This window comes from Anastrepha ludens, chromosome 6 (assembly GCF_028408465.1).
Source record: "Anastrepha ludens isolate Willacy chromosome 6, idAnaLude1.1, whole genome shotgun sequence".
Classification (NCBI taxonomy): domain Eukaryota; kingdom Metazoa; phylum Arthropoda; class Insecta; order Diptera; family Tephritidae; genus Anastrepha; species Anastrepha ludens.
Window position 1 is genome coordinate 67,744,683 of NC_071502.1, and position 22,545 is coordinate 67,767,227.

Sequence of the window (22,545 nt, forward strand, 5' to 3'; positions counted from 1 at the left end):
ATATAAGAAAAAAATCGTGTGCTAAACGGAAAAACGGCAAGTGGCTACAAAGCAAATCGTTACAAACGTTCGTGCGCAATCGGCTGTTCGGGTGTTTGTTGTACGCTTTCTGGTAAAAAAAGCAAAATAGAAATAAAATACAGACAACGAAAGCCGAGAACGACTTGAAAATTTACTTTTATTTCATACCGTTTCTTTTATTGTATTTTCATTTTCAGTTGTTTTGTGAGTTCGCAAATTTATTAAAGAGAAGATAGTAGGACGGATCTAGTAGTCGAAAAACTTGAAAACTTTGAGTGTAACTTTACATGAATGTACTTAAGGTGAAAAATCAGTTTAATTAAATTATATATTCGAAATCGATTCCGATTCATTGGTATTTGCACTTCACATTTTATTATATGCATATGCGTATATTATTAATTATAGCAACGAATGCAATTAACTTTGTATATGAAGATAAGATACCCGCAAAAAAAATGGAGGGAAACCCTACACATGCCCACCCTACCCCGCCTCAAGTGACAATCGTTGCCATTTTCAGTTCGTATAGGCGCTTTTTGGGAGCTCTTGTTTGGAAGACAAGAGTATTTAGCGTTTGCTTCGCCGTTTATAATATAAAGAAAGACGCGGTGTGCTCGCGGTCGCATACCTCATATTCGTATGCAGCTTCACCACCCCATTCGTCGCCAAGTTCTCTTCTCCAAGGCAAGTCTTAAAAATCGCATTCGAATATTCCACTCTAGCTTTTGGTTACCGTCGCCAGTCTGCGTCGTCACTGGTGACCCATTCAAAACAATAACAAAAACAACTAATCGCACACAAGCAAACGCATTTTCAAGGATTGTGTCATTTGGTTTCTCCTTTACACTCATTCGCACGGTGATGTCACAACTAGTGGCGCTCGCTGAGGTTGTTTCACTTTAACACACGTGTTTGTTTGGTTGGTATGGCTCGGCTCGTAGCTTTCTCTTGTTATATACGATGAGTACACATATCAGCAAAACGACGAAGTGTTTGTATTTTTCTTATCTCTGCTAGTACAGTTTACAATAATAAAAAATTCGAATACTCGGGCACTGTTAAATCGATTAAAAATATAATTTAAAAATACAGTATTCTTCAACACTGATGATGCTGTTTGGATTGTTTTTACTAATTCTATTTAGAAATCGCTTCTTCTAATAGGAATCGCTTCATCTAGGTATTTAATAAAATACGAGTTTCGTCACCGATGTAATAAAATGATATAAATATAAAATACGTAGATATACATACGAATGTATTATATATACATATATCATAAATATTCGGTGCAACATACATATGTATGTACAATCCATTGTTATATATGTTGAAATATATATATGTATACCACAATATTGCATTTCCATTTGGTTGGAGAATATGCTTTATATTTTTCCGTCAAAACTATAAATAAAAAAATTGAATGAAAAGTCGACGTAATTAACAATGGGAAGCACTGAGAATTATTGCATCTTTCGTTTATCACCACAATCGAAACGTATGGCTGCTGCGTCTTTACCGTAAATATTCGGTTGGTTTTTTTTTTTCTTAAAATTTTACTAAAAGTATTTATTGAGCATAATTTGCAAATAACTATGCAAAGTATGACATTGACTCCGGCGTTTTGGTCATTGAGTGCCTTAAAGTATCAATATATGAACATGCATTACAATAATAATAATATGTAGTGAATGCAAGTATGTATGCAGTTACTCGATGTTACCTATCTGTGGGATTTAGGCGTTGCACGTGCTATTTTCCCTATGCTTTAATTTCGTGGAATACACATTAGATCAGGTAGTAGCAGTAGAGCAAAAGAAAAAAGCAGAAAGGAATTTGGTTTTTGATTTTGGTCAAATAAAAGAAAGATGGATTTTGAGTAAGTTAAACCAAATTTGACAATTTAGAGAATAAGTAAATAGAAGAATGCTCGACTGCTTCTATAAGCAGGCAGAAGCTCAAAGCTTAATAAACGTTTTCATGTCTACAGTGAAAAAAAAAACCAAAAAATCTTCTTTGACATGCATTATATTTAAAACCATTTAAAATTTAGTGTTTCAACCAAAAGTAACTGCTTGTTGTTGTTGTTGTAGCAGTATCTTTGTCCTGTCAGTGTAGCGTAATCACTGGACGTCTTCGTCTAGTTCATATAACGGTAGGCCCAGGAAGCTGGTTGTTTCGACGGGTTGGGTCCAGAGGGAGAGGGTGTTAGATGAGTGGGTTTAATAGGGCATGTGAAAAGATGGTTAGTGTCGTACGGGGTGCCTTCACATGCTGGACATATGTTTAGTATGCTAGTATTATAAGTAGGAGTTTAACCTGCTACTATTTCCAGAACGTAATTGTGCCAAGGTTACGCGGGACTCTCGGGAAAGTTGGAGCTCTTTGTCTGCGATTGGTGGTGGTTGGACTCGGATAACGGCATTCGGGGTCGGGGGCTTAAGAAGGTGGTGAGAGTCTCCCGATGAATGCCGTTTATGGCCTGTCTGTACACTGTCCGATCCAGTAACTGTCTGTTTGTTTTGTCTGAGATCTCGTCCGTGTAGTTGAGGAAATGCCTCCTAATGTGCCTGGGAGGCTCGAGAAGGTGTCTGCATGGGTGAGGCCTGCGGTAACTACTAAAAGGGGTTGGTACGCGAATGGGTTGGTGTGTGACTACCATTCGGAAGAAGTATGTTCGAATCTCCGATTAGAACGCTATTTAGTCTGAATTTGCTTCTGATGTTTCTTATATTTAGCGCCACATTGAGATTTATCAAGACTAGGGATTAATTATTGTTTGAAGCCCACCTGCTTATAGATCTCAAGTCAGCGTTCTAATTCCTGACGCAAATATCAATGCACTTAAGGGAACTACTAACATATTCATAAAGGGACATCATACAAATTTACAAAATCTTTAAATGCCTTAAAAATGGTTGGTGAATCAAGTATGTTAATAATGTGCGAATCCAAAATATTCACCTTAAGGGGGTCTTCTGGTCTCGAGGCCCTGAAATGAAGGGTTTTTTTGGGGATTGATTGTGACAAATTCTGTGAATATTAAAAAAAATTTTTTTTTTTATTTTAAAGGTACATGTCTTGGCTTTTAAAAAATGGTTTTGACTTTGAAAAAAATTAACACCCGCGACCTTGAAATGGCGCTGAAGACGTCCACCTCCAAACGAAACAGGTCTCCATTTTGGTCACGGTTTTTCCACCTGGGTAATCAGAAAGCAAAAATTAGATATGCGTTGTCTTCAGAGTTGCCCTGGTTAAGTTTTCCCGTGAGAGATTTTTTTTTTTTAATTTTTTTCAAAAGTTATGCAACAATTTGCAAAAAAAATTTTTTTTTGCTCATTTTTTGAACTTTAAAAGGTTATAAAAATGGAATGAAAAAAAAATTTCAAAAATCGTACACGGGGAAACTTAGCGGTAAATTTTCCGAACCTTTTAAGACCAAAACCATTGAAATCGGAGTATAACTACTATGAAAAGTGTGACCAAAATGCTTAAAAAACACGATTTTCGGGGAAACGCGTTTAAAGATAAAGTTTATGATGAAAACGGCCGGAGGAGGGTACACTTCGGTGCCCAGAAAAATGTGAAAAAATGCGATTTTCAAAAAATCCTTTCTGTGGCGTATTCTCGCATACACATACAACAAAATTATGCAAAAAAAAAAAAATCGATTTTTTTTTCGCTGGAGACCAGAAGACCCCCTTAACTTTATTGGGTTGGGGAATAAGTTCGTAGCGTTTTTACCAAAGACTTATTTAAACAAAAAACAATAATTATATCCAATTTGTTGGTGCCATTTTGCCAAGAATCGCCTGGTCAGCAGTCAAAGTAGTTGTTGAGTCGTTTTTAAGGACCTCTTTGTTATCGCCCTTGGTTGTTATTGACCCTGTTGCTTTCGCTCTTCATATGGTTTGATAGGGATCGGAAAATATGGTAATCGGTCTTTTCCCGGTGCACCATGTTCCACCACCCACCAGACACATATCATGTTCTTCTATAGATGAAGATCCGGCTTGGCTCTTGGCTTTGGCATATCTCCTGGAGCTACCCACTCCATTCTTTGCTTTATATTGATGTATAGGCACCATTTCTCATCTCCGATGACGATTCGGTACAAAAAGCGCTGCATATGACCGCGTGTTGCTCAGTGGCGGCGAGATGCTGAGAAGCAAATTGAAGGCGACCTTCTTTGTTATTTTCATTGAGCTCGTGAGCCACCTCGTCTCCAAATTTTTCGGTAAATCCCATTGATTGAAAGTGTTTGAGAATCGTTTTATGATCGCAAGTCATTTTTTCCGCCAATTCACGACTACTTTGGCGAACGTTCTCCTTCACAAGCCTTCACAAAAGGCCTTCCGCTGTTCCGCTGCGGGATGTTTCATCGATGTCAAAGTCGCCATTCTTTAACTATGTGTGGTGTAGATTCGCCTATGACACCCTCTACATACACTTCGCAAATTCCCGGGTAGCTTCGGCTGCTTTTTGACCTCGATGAAAAGCAAAGAGAGAAAGAAAGAGCAGGTGTCGAAAATGTTGATTTTTTGCTTCCTGGGTTTCAATTTCTAAACCCCAAAATTAATAAAAAATTAAATAACTGAAATACAATTAATATAGTTTTGCCAAACAGGAAACAATCGTGGTAAAATAAAAGAAAATATAAAAAAGCTATGAGCTCATTCTCCAACTTATTAATATCATTCCACAGAAATGAAATATTTTCTTTGAAAATCAGTTTTTCACCACTTCCACTCATGAATGTTTAACCAGTTCAGTGACATGGACTCGAAAAAATGGTATTTTTGACAATTTAAAGATAAGCAAACTTATTAGTTGTTGTTGTAGCAGCATAAACATTCCCCGTGCATATACGAGGAATGCTGCTGAAGTGACATTCCTTGGCCGAATATAAATCCGGGTCGTTCCGGTTACGTAGAACCGACTGTCGTGGGAACGTAACAAACTGATTAGTCATCCGGATCAATAATATTAATTTTAGTGTTTTCCGTAAAACGTATTCTTTTCCAGAGTTTTACGTCTTTCCTTCTACATATAGGAATTGCGAAAGAAAAACGTGCCTCGTTATTTATTTTATTTTGCGATAGTAGCAGTTCTTTTTGCACACACCCATGCAATTTAATATCATTAAGATGTCTTGGCCTAAGTCTGATTGATATATTCCAGCTCGAGAGGACTTAAAAAGGTCATGTTTACTTTTCTTAAAGACGAATTGTTCCTTTGAATTTTAGTCTTCCACGCAGGTGTCTTTCGAACTTTCTTTCTTTTCAGAATATTTTTTTTTGCACTAATATATTTGATGATATTGTGTACCATTTCACATGAACTACTCATTATTTCTGCAATTTTGGTTTATTTTGTACCTTTTTTCGTAAAGGTCCGAAATAATGTTTTTCTTTTCAAGTTAGCAGGTAGGTCCTATTCCCAATTTCGTGTCCAATAACAATTTTGAAGGAAACAATTTTTTTACAATTGTAGCAAACAATAATTTACCGGAAAAATTAGTACTAATCATCTTAACTAATGATTGAAATAGAACTGATATTTCGTCGTCCCTCGCAATAAAATGCATTTCATTATCCGCTGACATTGGCATAAAAATATGCACGAATTTTGGTTAATATTTTAAGATATAACAATTCGTATAGAGGACACTACGTGTGCTATTTCTCTGTCCTGAGCTGCACATCCTTTCTTGAAATGAATGTTATTTTAATTTAGTTTTTATTAAATATATTTAAATAAAAGTAAAAACTACTTATTTTTTAATACAACAGATTTACACAGTAATGATAATATAATACTAAAATTGAAAAATAAAATTAAATAACAATGAAATTAAGATGAAACAGACAAACTTTAACATTAAACACAAGAAAACCAGGTGATTTCTGCCCAGCAAAGTGCTTTAAATGTTTTTTTGTTTTTCTTTTAAAATGGAGTGTCGTCCTTCCACAGTGTACAGCTGGTTTGATGTGACACTCATCCCTGAAAAAGGTGTGTTTTTTGCCTAGTTAGAGCCCAAAGCAGAGCTTTAAGACGAAGAGACGTTTCAGCACGTTTCCTGGGCCTACCGTTAGATGCGTTAGACGATGACGATCGGTGACTATAACGGTGACGCAATGGCAGGATCTTGTGAACTGCTGCAACAACTACAACAATTTGTTCTTTAACCAGTGCTTATTATTAAATTATTGTTTTCGAAAAAAAGATATATCTATTGAGAATAATTAATTTATATTTTTCACATTACAAGCTTACACCAATTGTCTATAATTCCACATATTCAACTAATCAACTAATGTCAAAATCAAATGTTATCTTAATTCTTTTTCAGCTCTGGAATTCAAAAGCAGTGGTTGTAGAAAAAGTGATAGGACTCTTAATCAGAGTTTTCTATTCTAATTCATATCCTGTGAATCGGCGAACGCGCACAGCGCAATGAGAAAACAACGCAGCTATCGCATTTCTCAACAACCAAAACTACAGTACACTCATCAAGAGAAATATAAAAATAATTTACAAATATCTAAATTTCAAAAAAAGGGATTAAGAGTGAAGGGGGTTAAATTTCAATCTTATGAGAGTTAAAGGAAATATTTGAAAATTAATTAAATATTGAAAGCATTTGATCCAGTGCCCGATAGATTTTTAACAACAGAATCTTTGAATTAACTATAACACAATTTGTTGAGCACGATTAAGATACTGCATAAAGTGCATAACGAACCCGATAAAAATTAATTGCAGAAATTGCAACCGTAATGATGAAACGTACGCGTGCGGATGAAATCCAATATGGCACGCGACCTGGCCCTGGGGGAGTGGGTGGAAGTGGCGGTGGAGGTGGCGCAGGTATAGGGGGAACCACCAATTCTGGTGGTAATACCGTTAATCTAGGCAATGTTGTTCCTGGTAGCCACGGTAGCACCGCTTTAAGTGTCGGATTATCGGGGGCTATCGCAAGCGGTTCTATTCCGCATCATCGACTCCTAACACCGCAACATGGCGGTGCACAGACGATCGCTTATTTGCCATCAACAACACCAGCGGCGACCAGCTTGAAGGGAACGGGGGGACTTGTAGATAGTAGTAACAGCGGTGTAGCAAGTCACGGCAGTGGAGGCAGCAGTATCAGTACAGTGCAGTTAACTGGTGGAACAGTTGTTACCTCATGTGGAGCAGTTGCCGGTACGGTTAATACAGGGGCTATTCCCACACAGGCTGTACAGTATTCAACTTGTGAGTAGACGATAAATTAAACGTAGCATACAGTTAAAAAACATTTTTGCATTGGCTTGCTATTTCGATTTAGTAATCTGTATCTATTAAGTATTCTCAAAATTTACTTATTTTTCAACGAGCTTTTGCAAAATTGTACATATTCTATTGTTTCGAATGTCTACTAACTTGGTTTTTCTGTTTTTAGCCTACAATGTTTCCACCGTATCTTCCAGTGGTGGCAATTTGAAAACTACTTCAGATGGACCCGTTCAAATTCATCTATCGGGAGGAGCCGTTAGTAATGTTTCGAATTCTATATCTCAGCCAAATTCTTTGCGAACACGCACGATTAGCTCCTCTCAAAATATTTCTGTTAGCGGTGGGGGTACGCTGACAGCACCGCCAGCTTTGACAGTGCAACAAGCAGCACCGCAACCGCCAACAGCGATTCAACAAGGTCCTCCACAACCCGGCCAGCCAGGTGCTCCTCCTCGGCTTAAGGTGGAGGATGCCCTAAGTTACTTAGATCAAGTGAAATTTCAATATGCTGATCAGCCCCAAATCTACAATAATTTCTTGGACATAATGAAAGAATTCAAATCACACTGTATTGACACACCTGGAGTTATTCAGCGCGTTTCCACTCTTTTTAAGGGGCATACAGAACTAATTTACGGCTTCAACATGTTTTTACCAGCCGGTTATAAAATCGAAATACAATCAGATGAGTTGGGTGTTTCTGTTCCTGTCGTATCAATGCCATCAGCTTCGCCGAACAGTATACATGGTGGTCTTCAAAACGTCGCTGGCAGTGTCTCAAGTATTCAAACTCCACTAATCAGAGGCAGTGCTACGGCTCAGACTGGAACTAGTAATGCTTCTAGTAATATTGAACACCACCAATTGCAGAGCAATACAAATACTACTGGTGGTGGTGCTGTTAATCTTATGACGCATGGTGGTGCGTCGTTATCACAAACAACAATACATGCTTTACAGTCCACAACTTCCCAACCATCGCCAAGTGGACCAGCAATGGTTCAGCATGCACACGTTTCTGTATCACCCGCACCATCGACGGTGCCACAAATGCAGAATGTGACGGTGGCACCAGTTGCGGCAGCACACCTACCACAAAATTTTTCGCGAGACCGAGATCGCAATATAGCGCAAACTATTGTTACAACTAATATAACCGGTGGCCCGTCCACAGTGAATACGCTCGGCGAACTTAATTCACAAGTCCCCGGCAGTGGTGGGAGTACTGGAGGGAGTAATGCGCATCACAATCTTCACCACATTTCACAGGCGCATCATTCAATACTAATGGGTGAGACAGTTGGTCAGCAAAATCAACCAGTCGAGTTCAATCATGCCATATCGTATGTTAATAAAATTAAGGTAAATTTATTTACATTGAAAATCGGCATTTAATTTTTTTTGTCAAATGTACGAAATAGCGATTATATTAATATTCCTAAAATATTCTCCTTAAATTAATATTGTTTTATTTTGGCCTTTGCAGAGTCGCTTCCAGAATAAACCAGAGAAATATAAAAAATTCCTTGAAATTCTCCATACTTATCAAAAAGAACAGAAAGTAGTTAAAGAAGGTAGTCCCAACCAAGGGAAAACGTTAACTGAACAAGAAGTCTATACCCAAGTGGCAAAGTTATTTGGTCAAGATGAAGATTTACTGAGAGAGTTTGGCCAATTTCTTCCGGACGCTACAAATCACCAAGGCGCCCAATATATGTCTAAATCACACAACGACAAACGCTCTAACGTTGGCACAGTTAGTGGACCTTTGGGCAGCGGTGCTAGTGGTGCTGTAGGAAGTGGAAGCGGCAGTAGTCATCACATGCCTATGCCGGCAGCCTCAGGCTCTCCGCTACATCTCAACAGCGGCGCTACATTATCGCAGATCGGTAGCAGCACTCATGCCACCGCTTTGGGTAATTTATCGGCCGTTAATACTAGTGTGAGCATTAAATCGTATAACAATGCACAGCAACAATCGCAAAACCATATAATTAACACGAGCTCAGTAAGCGGTCGTGGCGGAGAGTTAGTCTATGACAAAGATTATCCGCACCATGTAACTCTTCACCCTACTGGCAGTGCTCTTCATATGAAGGTAATACATGATGGCGCTGTAGGCAGCGGCGGTGTACATCACGATTTAAATGCTGCAACAACAAGTATACGTAGTTATGAGAAAGACACACATCGTAGCAATCACCATGCGCTAAGTGGGCTGAAATATCCGCACGCTCCAGGACCCAACATTGGTGGGGTTTCCGGTCACTCTTCTAAGAAGTCGCCAAGTTACAATTCGGGTATGGCCTCGTCGCTGGGCGGCAGTGGCAATACTGCGTTGAGTAGTGGCGCCATGGATCGCTCCGCTATTGGTATGAACTATCCACAACAAGTAATTGGTGGCTCACATCATCACTTATCGGCAACGCGGCGTCCAGCAATTGATGATGGCGGTAGTGGTAGTGGGGGTGGAAGTCTCGGTAGTGGGCCACCTCCGGCTAAAAAGCACAAAGCTATTTGTAAGGACGTTTCGTTTGCGGAAGCTTCTAGAAAGTGTACGATCTCCGATGCTGCGTTTTTCGACAAGGTGCGCAAAGCACTACGAAACCCCGATGTATATGACAACTTTTTGCGTTGTCTGACTGTTTTCAATCATGAGATAATTTCAAAGACTGAATTGCTACAATTGGTATCGCCATTCTTGAGTAGGTTCCCTGATCTACTAAACGGATTTACTAAGTTTCTGGGGCAACCAATATCGCAAATGGCTTCGAGCGGAGCTGGGGGCAGTAGTTCCGGCATTTTCGGCTTGGAGGAAATACCCATGCAGGCGGCACATAGGCAAAACAATAATCTAAGCAATTCAGCAGCAATAAACGATCGCCAAGGTAATCACCAAGGCGGTGAATTGGCACAAGATATCGATTTAACATCATGTAAAAGACTGGGTGCGTCCTACTGTGCGTTGCCTCAATCGACTGTACCAAAAAAATGTTCCGGTCGAACAGCGTTATGCCGTGAAGTACTAAATGACAAGTGGGTTTCATTCCCAACTTGGGCTAGTGAGGATTCCACATTTGTGACCTCACGCAAAACACAGTTTGAGGAAACGATTTACAGGTGGGGTTACTTAAAATATTTTTTAACCTACATATATTGAGTATTATTCATCATAGTTTGTTCATGAAAATCATGTTTGTCCATTGTGTCTAATGGTGATATAATATACTATTACACATTTCCATTACCACTTTCACTATTTTAAACACAACGATCTCATAACTATGTCAACAAAAAAATAAAATTTTAACCAAAAGGAACATTCACAGAACGGAAGATGAACGCTTCGAACTGGATGTAGTGATTGAAACCAACAGTGCTACAATTCGTGTGCTCGAGGGTGTGCAGAAAAGAATGTCTCGCATGCCGCCAGAGGACTTGGGCCGGTTTTATTTAGACGACTATTTGGGTGGCACTTCGCAGACGATACACCAACGGGCTATACATCGCATATACGGCGACAAAGCAGGCGAAATAATTCAAGGCTTAAAGAAGAACCCATCTGTAGCAGTGCCAATAGTACTGAAGCGTTTGAAAGTTAAAGAGGAGGAATGGCGAGATGCTCAAAAGGTTAGTTTTAATATGATATATACATAAGGACGTATGATTATGTTCGAAAAACATAGGATGCACATTATTAAAAATTGTTTAATATTTTTCAGGCCTTCAATAAGGTGTGGCGTGAACAAAATGAAAAGTATTACTTAAAGTCTCTTGATCATCAAGCTATCAATTTCAAGCCAAACGATATGAAGGCATTGCGCTCCAAAAATCTTTTTAATGAAATAGAAACTTTGTACGATGAGGTGAGTGCCCCTAGTTGACCGCTGTGCTTTGTATTTATGTGCTTTCAAAACTAGTTAAACAATACATAATGAAATTCATATTACCTATTATTTAGCGCCATGATCAAGATGATGAGAATGGGGAACCAGTCACTGGGCCACATCTCGTGTTGCCATATAACGATAAAACTATACTTGATGATGCTGCCAATTTGTTGATTCATCATGTAAAGCGTCAGACAGGTATACAGAAGCAGGAAAAGACTAAAATAAAACATATATTAAGGCAATTCGTGCCTGATCTATTTTTCTCGGCACGCCAGCCGCTAAGCGACGATGAGCGCGAGGAAGGTGAGTACATCTACTCAAGCTAATATTTTATATATCATATATTTGGAAAAAAGTTGGTTAAGTTGCATTGCATTGTTACCCTTGTCTCACTATTTAATTCCTTTAACTGTAAATTGTTTCCATTTTCAATAGATGACAACGAAAAGACGGATGCAGATTCCATCGTACCAAGTAGCAGAGGCGAAATTCATGCTGGCAGCTGTGGTAAGGGCAGTGGTAGTAAAATAGTAAGTGGGAACACATCTGCTCTGCCTAACACCGACATATCATGTGGCACCGCGGGCTCTAAATCCGATGGCACTGAACCTCTTGATAAAAATTCACCAACAACGACGGCAGCAAGTGGCAATTTCTTTGAAAATCACAAAACTACTGAACCAAATGTGATATCATCAAGTAACAACAATACTACCATACCCAATGCTAGTGGTGATGGCAACAATTCCACTATATCTATGTCTACAACGTTGACTCCGGGCGAAAAATCCTCTTCTCCAAAGGACTCCAACTTGGCGCTTAGTAAGGGGAAAATAATCAATAATACTGCCACTGAAGAAGCCAATAACACCGGGAGAACAACATCAGACTCCGTAATAAATGTCAACTCGGCAGTAGTCTCCGCCACAACAATACTAACATCAGCAGCGGCGACGTCTGAAAACGCAAGTAATAGTGCTAGTGGTGCCATTTCGGGAGACAAAAGTTCAATTGCACATAAATGTGATACTGCGGGAGTTGCGGCGTCGTCTAACGCCACAACACCGACAGGGTTAAAAGGAAATACAACGAAAGAGCCAAGTGAGAAAATCAGCTACAATGCTACTGATACCATAACAACGGGCACAAATGTAACATCCGCAAGCGCAACTATCACATCACAGGGTCAATCCAGCGGTAGTAATTCTGTTGATATACAAATTAAGGAAGAAGTGCAGGATATGGATGTGGATATAGTATTGCCGCCCCATGCGATCAGCAAGCATTTGGTAAGTATTTCGTTGCTTACAGAGCGGTTATCAATTGTTCTCATTCCCCACTTCGAAGTTCCACAGGGGATGCCGATACTGGAACGACCCGGGGGATTTTTATGCTGTTACACAACAACACATTTAATAGATATAGTTAGATTATACAGCCTAGTGTGAATTTCAACACCTTTTAACTTGAACTATTTTAATAATTCAATTAATAATTATTTTTACTTCAGGACGAAGCGTACACACTATTCTTTGCCAATAACAATTGGTATTTATTCTTGCGTCTTCATGCCATTCTGTGTGAACGTTTGCGAACAATGTACCAACGAGCGCGATTACTGGTTGCTGAAGAGGAACGTCAGCGCTCTAAACGTCGCGAGAGTACAGCGACAGCACTAAGACTGAAACAGAAATCCGAAATACAAGTCGAGGACTATTACCCAACATTCCTGGAAATGCTCAAGAATGTACTGGATGGCAATATGGATTCTAATACATTCGAAGATTCGATGCGTGAGATGTTCGGTATATACGCGTACATATCCTTTACGCTTGATAAGGTGGGTATTCATTACCTATGGATATAAAAAATCCATTTGAATTGTGCTTATGATAGTATAAGTTTGAAAATGAGTGCTTATGAAAAATTTGATTTGCAGGTGGTTTCGAATGCTGTGCGTCAGCTACAAAACTGTGTCACTGAACGTGGTGCACTTGAGTGCGTTGAACTGTACCACAATGAACAACGACGGGGCGGTGCAGGTGGTTATTGTCGCGAAGCGTCTAAGAATTATGCCAACGAATTAGCGTACCAACGCAAGGCCGAGGCCAGTCTGCATGAAGAAAACTGCTTCAAAGTTTATATTGTAAGTTTGTTTATTTATATAGAATCAGTTTTAACGTAATTCCTATGCATAAACTCTTATAATACGTATGTTTGTGGTATTTTTTCAGTACAAAATTGACTGCCGTGTTACAATCGAGTTGCTTGACACTGAAGTGGAAGAAGCTGAAAAGCCTGTAAATAAAGTAAAATCGTGGAGTAAATATGTTGATCGTCTGGCCAATCCAGCGGGGAATGGCAATTTGGGCCAAAATACGATGGGCTCTTCGAATTTAGCTAGCTCCGGTGTTGGCGGTAGTACGGCGAGTAATGCCAACAGCATGAGTATGCTAAGTAATGCGGTGAATCTAAATGCGACAGGTTTGCCAACAATGCCAAGCAGTGGTGTTTTGGACGCTAACGGTAGCGAAATGAAGCTGGAACGCATGGATGATGACTCACTGGTGAGTAAAGAATTTTATATTCGATCTACCTTCATTTTAAATAGAAATCTATGTGTGTGTGTTATTTTAATTTAATTAAGTTATACTTTTCACGAGTTCAGTGATGACGTTTTCTTTTCGCGAAATAATCCAATCTCAAATTTTTTTTTTTTGCTGCCCTTAAACAATCCAAAAAAAAAGATTTCATTACATCTAAAATTTTTTCAAATCGGTTTTACACATGCATAATTAATATATACAATAATAATAAATTTCTTCGAGGAAATAAAACGCCACTTTTGATTTAATTTCGAAAATTTTATATGCATATATGACAATGTAATTTTTGTTAATATGTAGAGTGAAATGGGAGGCGGGTAGGAGAGAAGTGAATTAACAACGAAATACGCTGGTGCTAGTGTCTGATTTTTTAATTTGACACTTTGTTAGCAGTCCGAATATGGCATGTCGCATATAGTATTTTGATTTCCTTTCCATTGCATGCATACAGTGTGATTCACAAAAACGGGTATGAATTGAATACAGAGCAGAGGATATTTTAAGAGATATTGTATTTTTCTAAAAGGTGTTTAGTTACGCTTCTAACTTGCTTCTAGTACTTTGTTTAGTTGCACGCCCTGTCCCGTTGACAGTCAATGATCTCCACGCATACGGAATGTTCCGAATTTATATTCAACGGCTTCAAAGGCCTGCAAGCCATGCCACACCAGCAGGAATCTCCAAAAATATTTTTACAAAACAATGTTTGCAACGGTTTCTTTTATTATTTAAAGTTCAAATCCAGTTAAATGTTCCTCAATACAAGTATTCATTAAAAATAATAGCTTAGCATTAATTCCATACCATTGCTGAGTGCGATAATTTTTCTTAGATTTCCATTTTTTTTTTTGTTTTTTGCAAGTTTGGTTAACTTTTACCACCTAATCCATATCTCAGACAATCACTTAAGGTTCCGTAGAAGATAAAATATATTATTTTCCAATCCTTTCATCAGATTCAGTTCTCAACAAACGTCATAAAGTTGCTATAATTTGCTGCACTTTTAGAGAATTACCGTTAACCATCTGTATGCAGCGTTACTCTCCAAAAATGTATTAGGTATATACGCTCTTGTGTAACGCACTGTACATAATACACGCATGCACTGTCAACATTTTCACAACAAAAAATTCATTTGAATTACGCTAGCACGTTTGTCATTTTAATGTAAACATTAAAAAATCGAATTCAAACCAGAACTCCGATTATCTATTGGTAAAACATTAGTATTTCCTTACCTTCTTTCTTACCTCCTCGTAAGCACTTTCGATTGAATGTTAGCGCCAATGTAATTTTTAACAAACCTTTTATTTTATCTGTAAATACTTATATACACACATTTTTGAAACAATCGGGAAGGTAATTCACTGTAACTCACTTTCGATTGAGTTTCATTGAAATTGTGTGACAATTGCATTGAAATTCACTCGATGGTGCATTATGTACAGAACCTGTCCGAAAATTTTTGCGAGATAGTAGTTGTTTTGTCACTTTTGGGTTTCATTGCTGCATCCGCTTGAATTGAATGTAGTGCATTGATGTAAATTCATTTATTTTTTATTTTGTTTCACATAATTTTGAGAAATGGTTCGCCTTAAAGTACAACTCTGTTCAATTTAGAAAACGTATAAGTCGCCTCAAATCACTAATTAATGCTTTTTTGCATTTCTTCTCATTTTTTCAATTTTTTCGTACCAGGTCAAATCTCCCAACAAGGCTTAAAAATGAACAAAAACTAACTGATAAATGTTGTAAAGTTAGTTGACCCGATTCTAACATTTTCATAACTATTGCACAAAAAAAAAAAAAACACTGCAGAATGTTAAAGTCAAACGGAAGTGATATACATATTTATAAACCAATGCTAATTGTTTTCCCCCAACAAACACTGAGAACACACATGCACTTATTCATATTGTATTTAACATAGTAAATATGCTGAAAATTAAAAACAAACAAAAAAAAAAAAACATTAGCAGCACTTCAGAAATCAAGTAATGTCATATTTTGTAATCTATTTGGCGTTTTAATTGTTTTTCACACCACTCACTTATTTTTGTTGTTCCGTATTTGAAGTCTTACTTTTTGTGTTCAATTATTTTCATTGCAAAATAAATAAAATACTGGCACCCATTTTATCGTGAACGACCGTTAAATGTAAAAACCTTAAATTAACGTGCTTAACCCTAACGGGATAGTAGTCGCGGTTCGATGTCATAGTGGAGTTTTTTTTCTTTCCTGTCAAAGTTTATTGTTATTAAAAGTGATGCGACAAACTTCTATGATAATTTTTCTTTGAAAAAATCTAAAATATAAAGGGCTACATCAATAATGATCACTTTTAAATATGTGAAATAACGTTACCCTTTAAGGGTTAAAAAGAGAGTACATTCGGTTCATAATTAAATAGTCGACGATAGAACTTTTACACTTGACTTTATATTTTGAAAATTTATAAAAATTAGCGAATTTCGCAAAATTCATAACTATCTATGACTGAGTAGGGGAGAAGTGTACTTGAGCTATATACAGACATGGTTAAAAAAAAACGTAGCCTATGGCAACTTTCGAACTCCTTTTCCATACGAACAAATGTTAGTTCATATTATTGCTAAAGTAGATTTCACTTATGCACTGTTGGCTAATAGCTAATAGCCAAATGGATAAATACGAGCAAAGCATGCAGATCTGGAATGGTTCTTTAAGCAAAACATGTTACATATTATAGCGTTTGCTTCTTCAATGAGGTACCTCTTTTTACACTGTACAATTTTTCAAATCACGTCTAGATTTTTGCTACTGAAAATAGCATTAACATTATTGAATATTACTACGCTTTGTGAATATGCACAAGAATGATTCAAATTCGTTATATCCCCCTTACATATGGCCTGGTAAGTCTGTATGTAAATTATGCTCAATTCAGAGCCTCGACGCATATACAGCTGTGGGCCACCAACATTTTGACCAGTTCTGGTTATTTTTCTTTTCTCTTTTACTTATTCAATGTTTATCTTTCTTCTTTTTTTTTTATAAAAGTCTTGCTCAAATAAGAAATACCACTACCATATAAATCCACATTTTGAACTTTTTACAAAAATTATAAATATTCACTAAAATTTTAATCCTTTGTATATATTTAGATTTTTTAGAAGAAATTCGCAACAAACTTGAGGAGGTACCCTTTAAGTTTTATTAAAGTGCAGTGCAAATTTGAAATGGCGCAAAATTCTCATAATTTTTTCTCCATTTAATAAAAAAACAAAAAAAAAAGAAATCGTGCATTCGTTCTTTCTCTTCTTCTAGATTGGCGCGATAACCGCTTACGCGATTTTGGCCGTGTTTGATAAAGCGCACCAGTCGGTTTTTTCTCTTGCTAACCGGTGCCAGTTAGACACATCAAGTCCTCTCCACTTGATCTGTCTAACGCAGAGGAGACCTTTCTCTTCCACTGCTACCACTAGTTGGAACCGCATTGAATACTTTCAAAGCCGTAACGTTTGTATCCATTCGGACGGCATGACCCACCCAACTAGCCACTGGATCTTCATTCGCTGCGCTATGTCTATGTCGTGAAGCTCATACAGCTCATTGTTCCATAGCCTGCGATATTCGCCGTCACCAACGTGCAAAAGTCCAAAATTCTTGCTCAGAATCTTTCTTTCAAACACTCCAAGTGACGCCTAATCGGATACGTTAGGACGGGCATGATGTTCATCGAGAGAGGACTTTACTACTTAATCGAAAGTAGTACTTGTTGGCAAAAGAGATTCTCTATAGGATTTCAAAGCTGACATTGTTATGGGTGTTAAAGCTGGTTCCTAAATAAACGAAGTCCCGTCGAAATCTTAATTGTTAACAGTGACGTGGGTGTCGACACGCGAGTGTGCCGACTGTTTGCTTGCTCGACCAGCCATTTGCTTTGCATCTTTATCCAGTTTGGAGCAAATGCACATGACCGTCAGCAAAATAAAATTGTCAATAATCAAAGCGATATTTTAGCTACTTGTACTCAAACTACATACTCTAAATTTTTTAAAAGTTCTGATTAACAAGTGAAATTTTGTTGAAAATCGGATGAGAGTTTAATAATTTTGCACAAAGTCTGTAAAACTTACATTTTCATGGAATTGCTTATATAACGAGCTAGACTTTTGTAAATGATAAAAAAATCCATATTAAAAAAACAAAATAAAAAAGCCAAGTGTACATGTGCTCGCGCACCTTATTCTTTTTTCTCTAAATAAAGGCAGTTTGAAAGAAAATGATTAGGAGAAACTTTGAGAAAAGAAGATGCTATTCAACTTACTATTGCAAAATTTAAAAAAAAAAGAATCTAATCGAATCCTTTAATTTTTTGGCTTCAAACGATTGGACGACCGGGAATAGAAATAAAAGAAATTTTATCATTGTTTTATTTTTTCAAACTGTGCGGCGTTAGTGCGCTTCTGATTTCGAATCAATCTTTTATATATTATTTTTTAGTGATGTTTGTGAAAAGTGTCTTATTACTTTTGCTCTTTTTCAAGATTGACACGCATACACTTATTATTTTTCGCTCATTATGTTGACACTATCAAATAAATCTTGTAAATATATGCTGATCAGATGTACATAAGTTAGCTTAAGATCACTTACTCTAAGATGCGAGTATACATTTGCGGTCCAAATATTAGTAGGATTGAATATACACATAGTTACGAAACCACCAAACTTTTTTAACCAGTTGTTAACTATAAATGTAATTTTTTTTAATTTTCTTGTATAGAATATTAATTTACAAGATTTCAAAATATGTAGATACTAAATGTTCACATATACACTTTTAACGTCGTAAACTACATTCATAATTTAATAGCATTTATTAAACACAAAAGCAATCGGAAACTAGTTGAATAGTTTTGAAATGTAGATAATCTTAAAGTTATTGTGGCCATGCCAAACAGAAATTAATATTGGGCGAATAAATATATGCGATTGTTTTTATAAGTAAACGCGGATATTTCTTTTCTCTCAATTTGGTGTTGGGGCAAATGGTATTCTGTTATGCACATATTATTTGGAAACATAAAAGTAGGGCTTGACAATAGTTTTAATACATTGTCTTCAGAAAAAAAACGCATTTACTAACTCATGCACGCATCGGCTGCTTGCTAAACTGAAATTCATTGCAAGGTAAGTGTACGACTTGGGCAAAAATGAATAGCCAGAATCTGTCGATTCATTTGAAAAGCATAAGTATAATTTGTGATGTGTTGTTGTAATGGAAAGTGAGGGACTGATACTAATCACCGCCACCGTCGTCATCGTAAATTGTGTGCGCGTACACTTGATGATGCCCTTATTTTCTATTTTCTTTCATTTGTGTCTTCCTTAGTTGCTGCTTTCGTTTTATTTTGTTGTAATCATATCTCTGTGTGGAATTTTCGTTTTGAAACTGTATTCCTTTGTTTTTATGTAATGCAATAAACAAATTGAATTTTTAGATCGAGATGAGGCGCTTTTCATCAAGTTCTTGGTGTAAATAGATCTTATGAGTGCGTATATGGATAGGTTGGAATTTTAAATGTTTTTTTTTTTTTTGTTAAAATATACATATTCACACAATTCCTATAATTAGCTTGTTTCGTTGTTTATGGTGGTTATTGCGTTTGGTTCGAGAGTTGAGGGGAAAGAGCATTAAATTAATTTAGAAATGGGTTTTTGTATTGTTTTTTTTTTTCGTTTTTATACTCGTAAACAACAGCCAACTCGAAATCGTACTATGTTTTGATAATCGCTTTTGTTTTGTATTTGGATGCACTATTCTTTTGAATGTATTTATGTATGTACACTTATGTACATAACAACAGTAATTTTTCTAAAAGTCATTTAGAATGCAAGTCCTAAACAAAACTTGTACAAAAAAAATCTCATTTGACCTGGTACTTATTAATTTTTACGGTTCCTGTCCGTCTCGAACATGGTGTCGTTCATTCTTTTTTCTTTCACCTGGGAACAATAAATATGTTGCATTTTTTTAACTTCGTGAAGTACTCTTGATAGATTTTGATTTTAAGTTAAAATTATTGCTTACATTTAAGTTGTTTGCATGCGAACTAAAAAAAACTATGCTGATTCTTGCCAGAGCCACAAAAAGCACTAATCACTTTTTTTTACTTTACTTTTACTTTGTGTTTATAGGACCCGCAGATCACGCGCAAAGCACGTTTCCTTAAACGCAACAAACGCATGGCTTGTCTACGTACCGAACAGCAAACGCGTTTGCAGCAATTAAAAGTGGCTTCAACAGCCAATGCCAATGCCAATGCAGCACCTGTATCAATATCGAACTCTTCCGTCGATGCGCTGCGATCCAGTGTTGGTAGCGGTGCCGTCGTCGCATCACCAGATAGCGCCTCATTAGCGGCCAATGTAAACAACAATACTTCGACAGCTAGTGGAGATCCACTGTGGAATTGGAGCAAGCGGCCGCTAGAGCGTGTTGGCAGCATTGTGATGGGTAGTGGCGCTGAGAAATACTTTGTCAATGATCGCGACGAAATCAAGTTCAACGCATCCGGACGACAAGTAATCACAATTAATAAGAATCTCCAATTGTTCAAGTGGGACTCTGTTCGTCGTGCGAAAATTGTGAGTAGTTGTATTAGTTGTATGCTAAAGTCAATTTACGTTGTTTAATTCTCGTTCAACTCAATTGATGTATTTATTTTTCTTCGCTCTTTTCCAGTCACATTCTGTGGTAACGCAACGTAAACATAAACTGTTCCAACGTTTTACACAAAAGTGGTTGGCAGAACACGTAAGCGATCAGATGCAACAGCAATGCACCGATTGGCTGATAGGCAAGACCGTGCCGAATAGCAATGGTGTGAATTGGGCTTTGAAAACCAAAGTAATACCGCAGAACGATGTGAAACGTACACCGTATCGAGTTTATAACCGTTACAAAGTGACTTCCAGTGGTAGTGGTGGGGGCAATTGTGCTGCTGGTGGCGGCGGTAGTAGTAGCAACGTGCCGGTAGTGAATGCTATTCCAACAACAGTCGCAACTATTGCTTCGCATTGCAATAGTAGCACACAGCCGTCCTCTAACGTCTCTTCACCCGCTACAACATTAGCACCCGCAAGCACAATTCTTGTCGGACATAGTAGTTCAAATGCCCCTGCGGTTACGACGCTCACTCTTACATCCACAACGGAGTCATCTAAATTGCCTACTAGCAGCATCAGCAACACAGGCAACAGTAATAACAACAACAACAGACATCTAGAAAGTTGAATTTGACAGAAGTATGCTAGCTTTAAGCAACAGCGTCGACGTTTGGGTGGACGCGCACATCTTGATTAATCAAAAACAAAGAGGCGTGTGATAAACATGTGCAAATGATTATGTAACATAAGCAGCTAAACAAAATGAGAAAGCTTAGGATTCTGCTGCCGCACAACACCAGCAGACAATTGGTGTCCTGTTGTATATACTTTTTAGTAAACAGTTTAGAACTATTTGAACAATCGTTTAATATTTGCAGTTAAACATGAGTTTATTAGGCATTAAGGCGTAATATTTTAGACGCATAGGTGTTTTTTTTTTTGTTTTTTGCCTACTAATTGAATGAGCGAAAAATATAAATGGAGAGTGAAATGAATGTGAATAAGAGTAATTAGTTTTCTTTATTACTCCACTCTTCCACTCTCGGTAGAGCCTTTGCATAATATAATATAATAATAAGCTTATCTTCGTAAATTGCATAAGTTTCATTTGCAGAAATTTTACTCTGCCTTAGATTTAAACGTGCGAAATAAATGAAAGAGCAGCTCCTATTATTAATTTGTTTCATAAATTTTTGTATTGTAAGCAGTTTATTGAATGGAAGGTGTATTATATATAACGCTCGCATAAATACGAATAACTTTTTGACTTAGTCGTATGTATATATAACAAAAGTAGGTAATTGGTTTGTTTAACAAAACTATATTATATATTATAATTTATAAATTAAATTATAGTTGTCAAATCAGTGCATTAATCCTTTTATGTTTAATGTTGAACAATACATTAATATCAGTGATATGCGCATATTAACATTAAGTCCGTAAGTATATTTTGTACACCTAAGAATGATGGTATACTTTTTATGTTTGCTTGTAAATAGCAGCAATTGAGTAAAACAATAATACCATAACTCGGAAAGGAAACTAAGTTACATGATAAGGATATGCTGGAGTTTGTAAAATGTAATTTAAAAATAGGCATTTTCCTAGATGTATTGATTTTTATTTAAGAGTTATTGTGAATAAAATTATTTTGTATTGAAAAACGAATTAATTGGAAAATACACAGAATAAAAGAGAAAAACAAAAAAAAAACATAGGAATCTAATTGCGTTAAGTTGAATGCAAAATGGAAATAAGAAACAAGATTAAAAATAAATGCCTACATTTTAATCACTTGAGTATAATAATACAAAAAGAAAAGTGTTTTACTTTACTATGTAGAAGGCAGTGACAACTGAACAGGGATTTCATGGCAGTCGGTTCTACGTTACCAGTACGACCCGGATTTTTATCCAACCAATCACTTTCACCTCGGCATATATTTATGCGGACCGTTTATGCTGGTACAACAACAACACCAACGACTGAAAAGGGTGTATGATGGGGGATTTTCAATAGAGCTCTCAATTGTGTTTAACTTAAAGTTAAACATCGTTTTAATACTCATTATTTTACTACATAGC

General features: G+C 37.0%; 1 protein-coding gene across 11 annotated transcripts in view; it reads left to right on the forward strand.

The window, feature by feature from the left end:
- Positions 1-22,269, forward strand: part of LOC128867607 (uncharacterized) — a 34,901-nt gene extending 12,632 nt beyond the window's left edge. For 9 of the 11 annotated variants that reach the window (XM_054108997.1, XM_054108998.1, XM_054108999.1 and 6 more), the window contains 12 exons: positions 6,380-7,284; positions 7,472-8,667; positions 8,792-10,425; positions 10,623-10,935; positions 11,028-11,171; positions 11,267-11,501; positions 11,634-12,487; positions 12,709-13,038; positions 13,138-13,344; positions 13,433-13,765; positions 19,988-20,437; positions 20,535-22,269. In XM_054108997.1, the coding sequence (XP_053964972.1) occupies positions 6,807-7,284; positions 7,472-8,667; positions 8,792-10,425; positions 10,623-10,935; positions 11,028-11,171; positions 11,267-11,501; positions 11,634-12,487; positions 12,709-13,038; positions 13,138-13,344; positions 13,433-13,765; positions 19,988-20,437; positions 20,535-21,086 (6,726 nt within the window). In that variant the 5' untranslated portion in view covers positions 6,380-6,806 and the 3' untranslated portion in view covers positions 21,087-22,269. Of the gene's footprint in view, positions 1-6,379; positions 7,285-7,471; positions 8,668-8,791; positions 10,426-10,622; positions 10,936-11,027; positions 11,172-11,266; positions 11,502-11,633; positions 12,488-12,708; positions 13,039-13,137; positions 13,345-13,432; positions 13,766-15,502; positions 18,799-19,987; positions 20,438-20,534 lie in introns of those variants that run through there. The other 2 variants (XM_054109007.1, XM_054109008.1) reach the window with 2 other exon arrangements.
- The last annotated feature ends 276 nt before the right edge of the window (positions 22,270-22,545 follow it).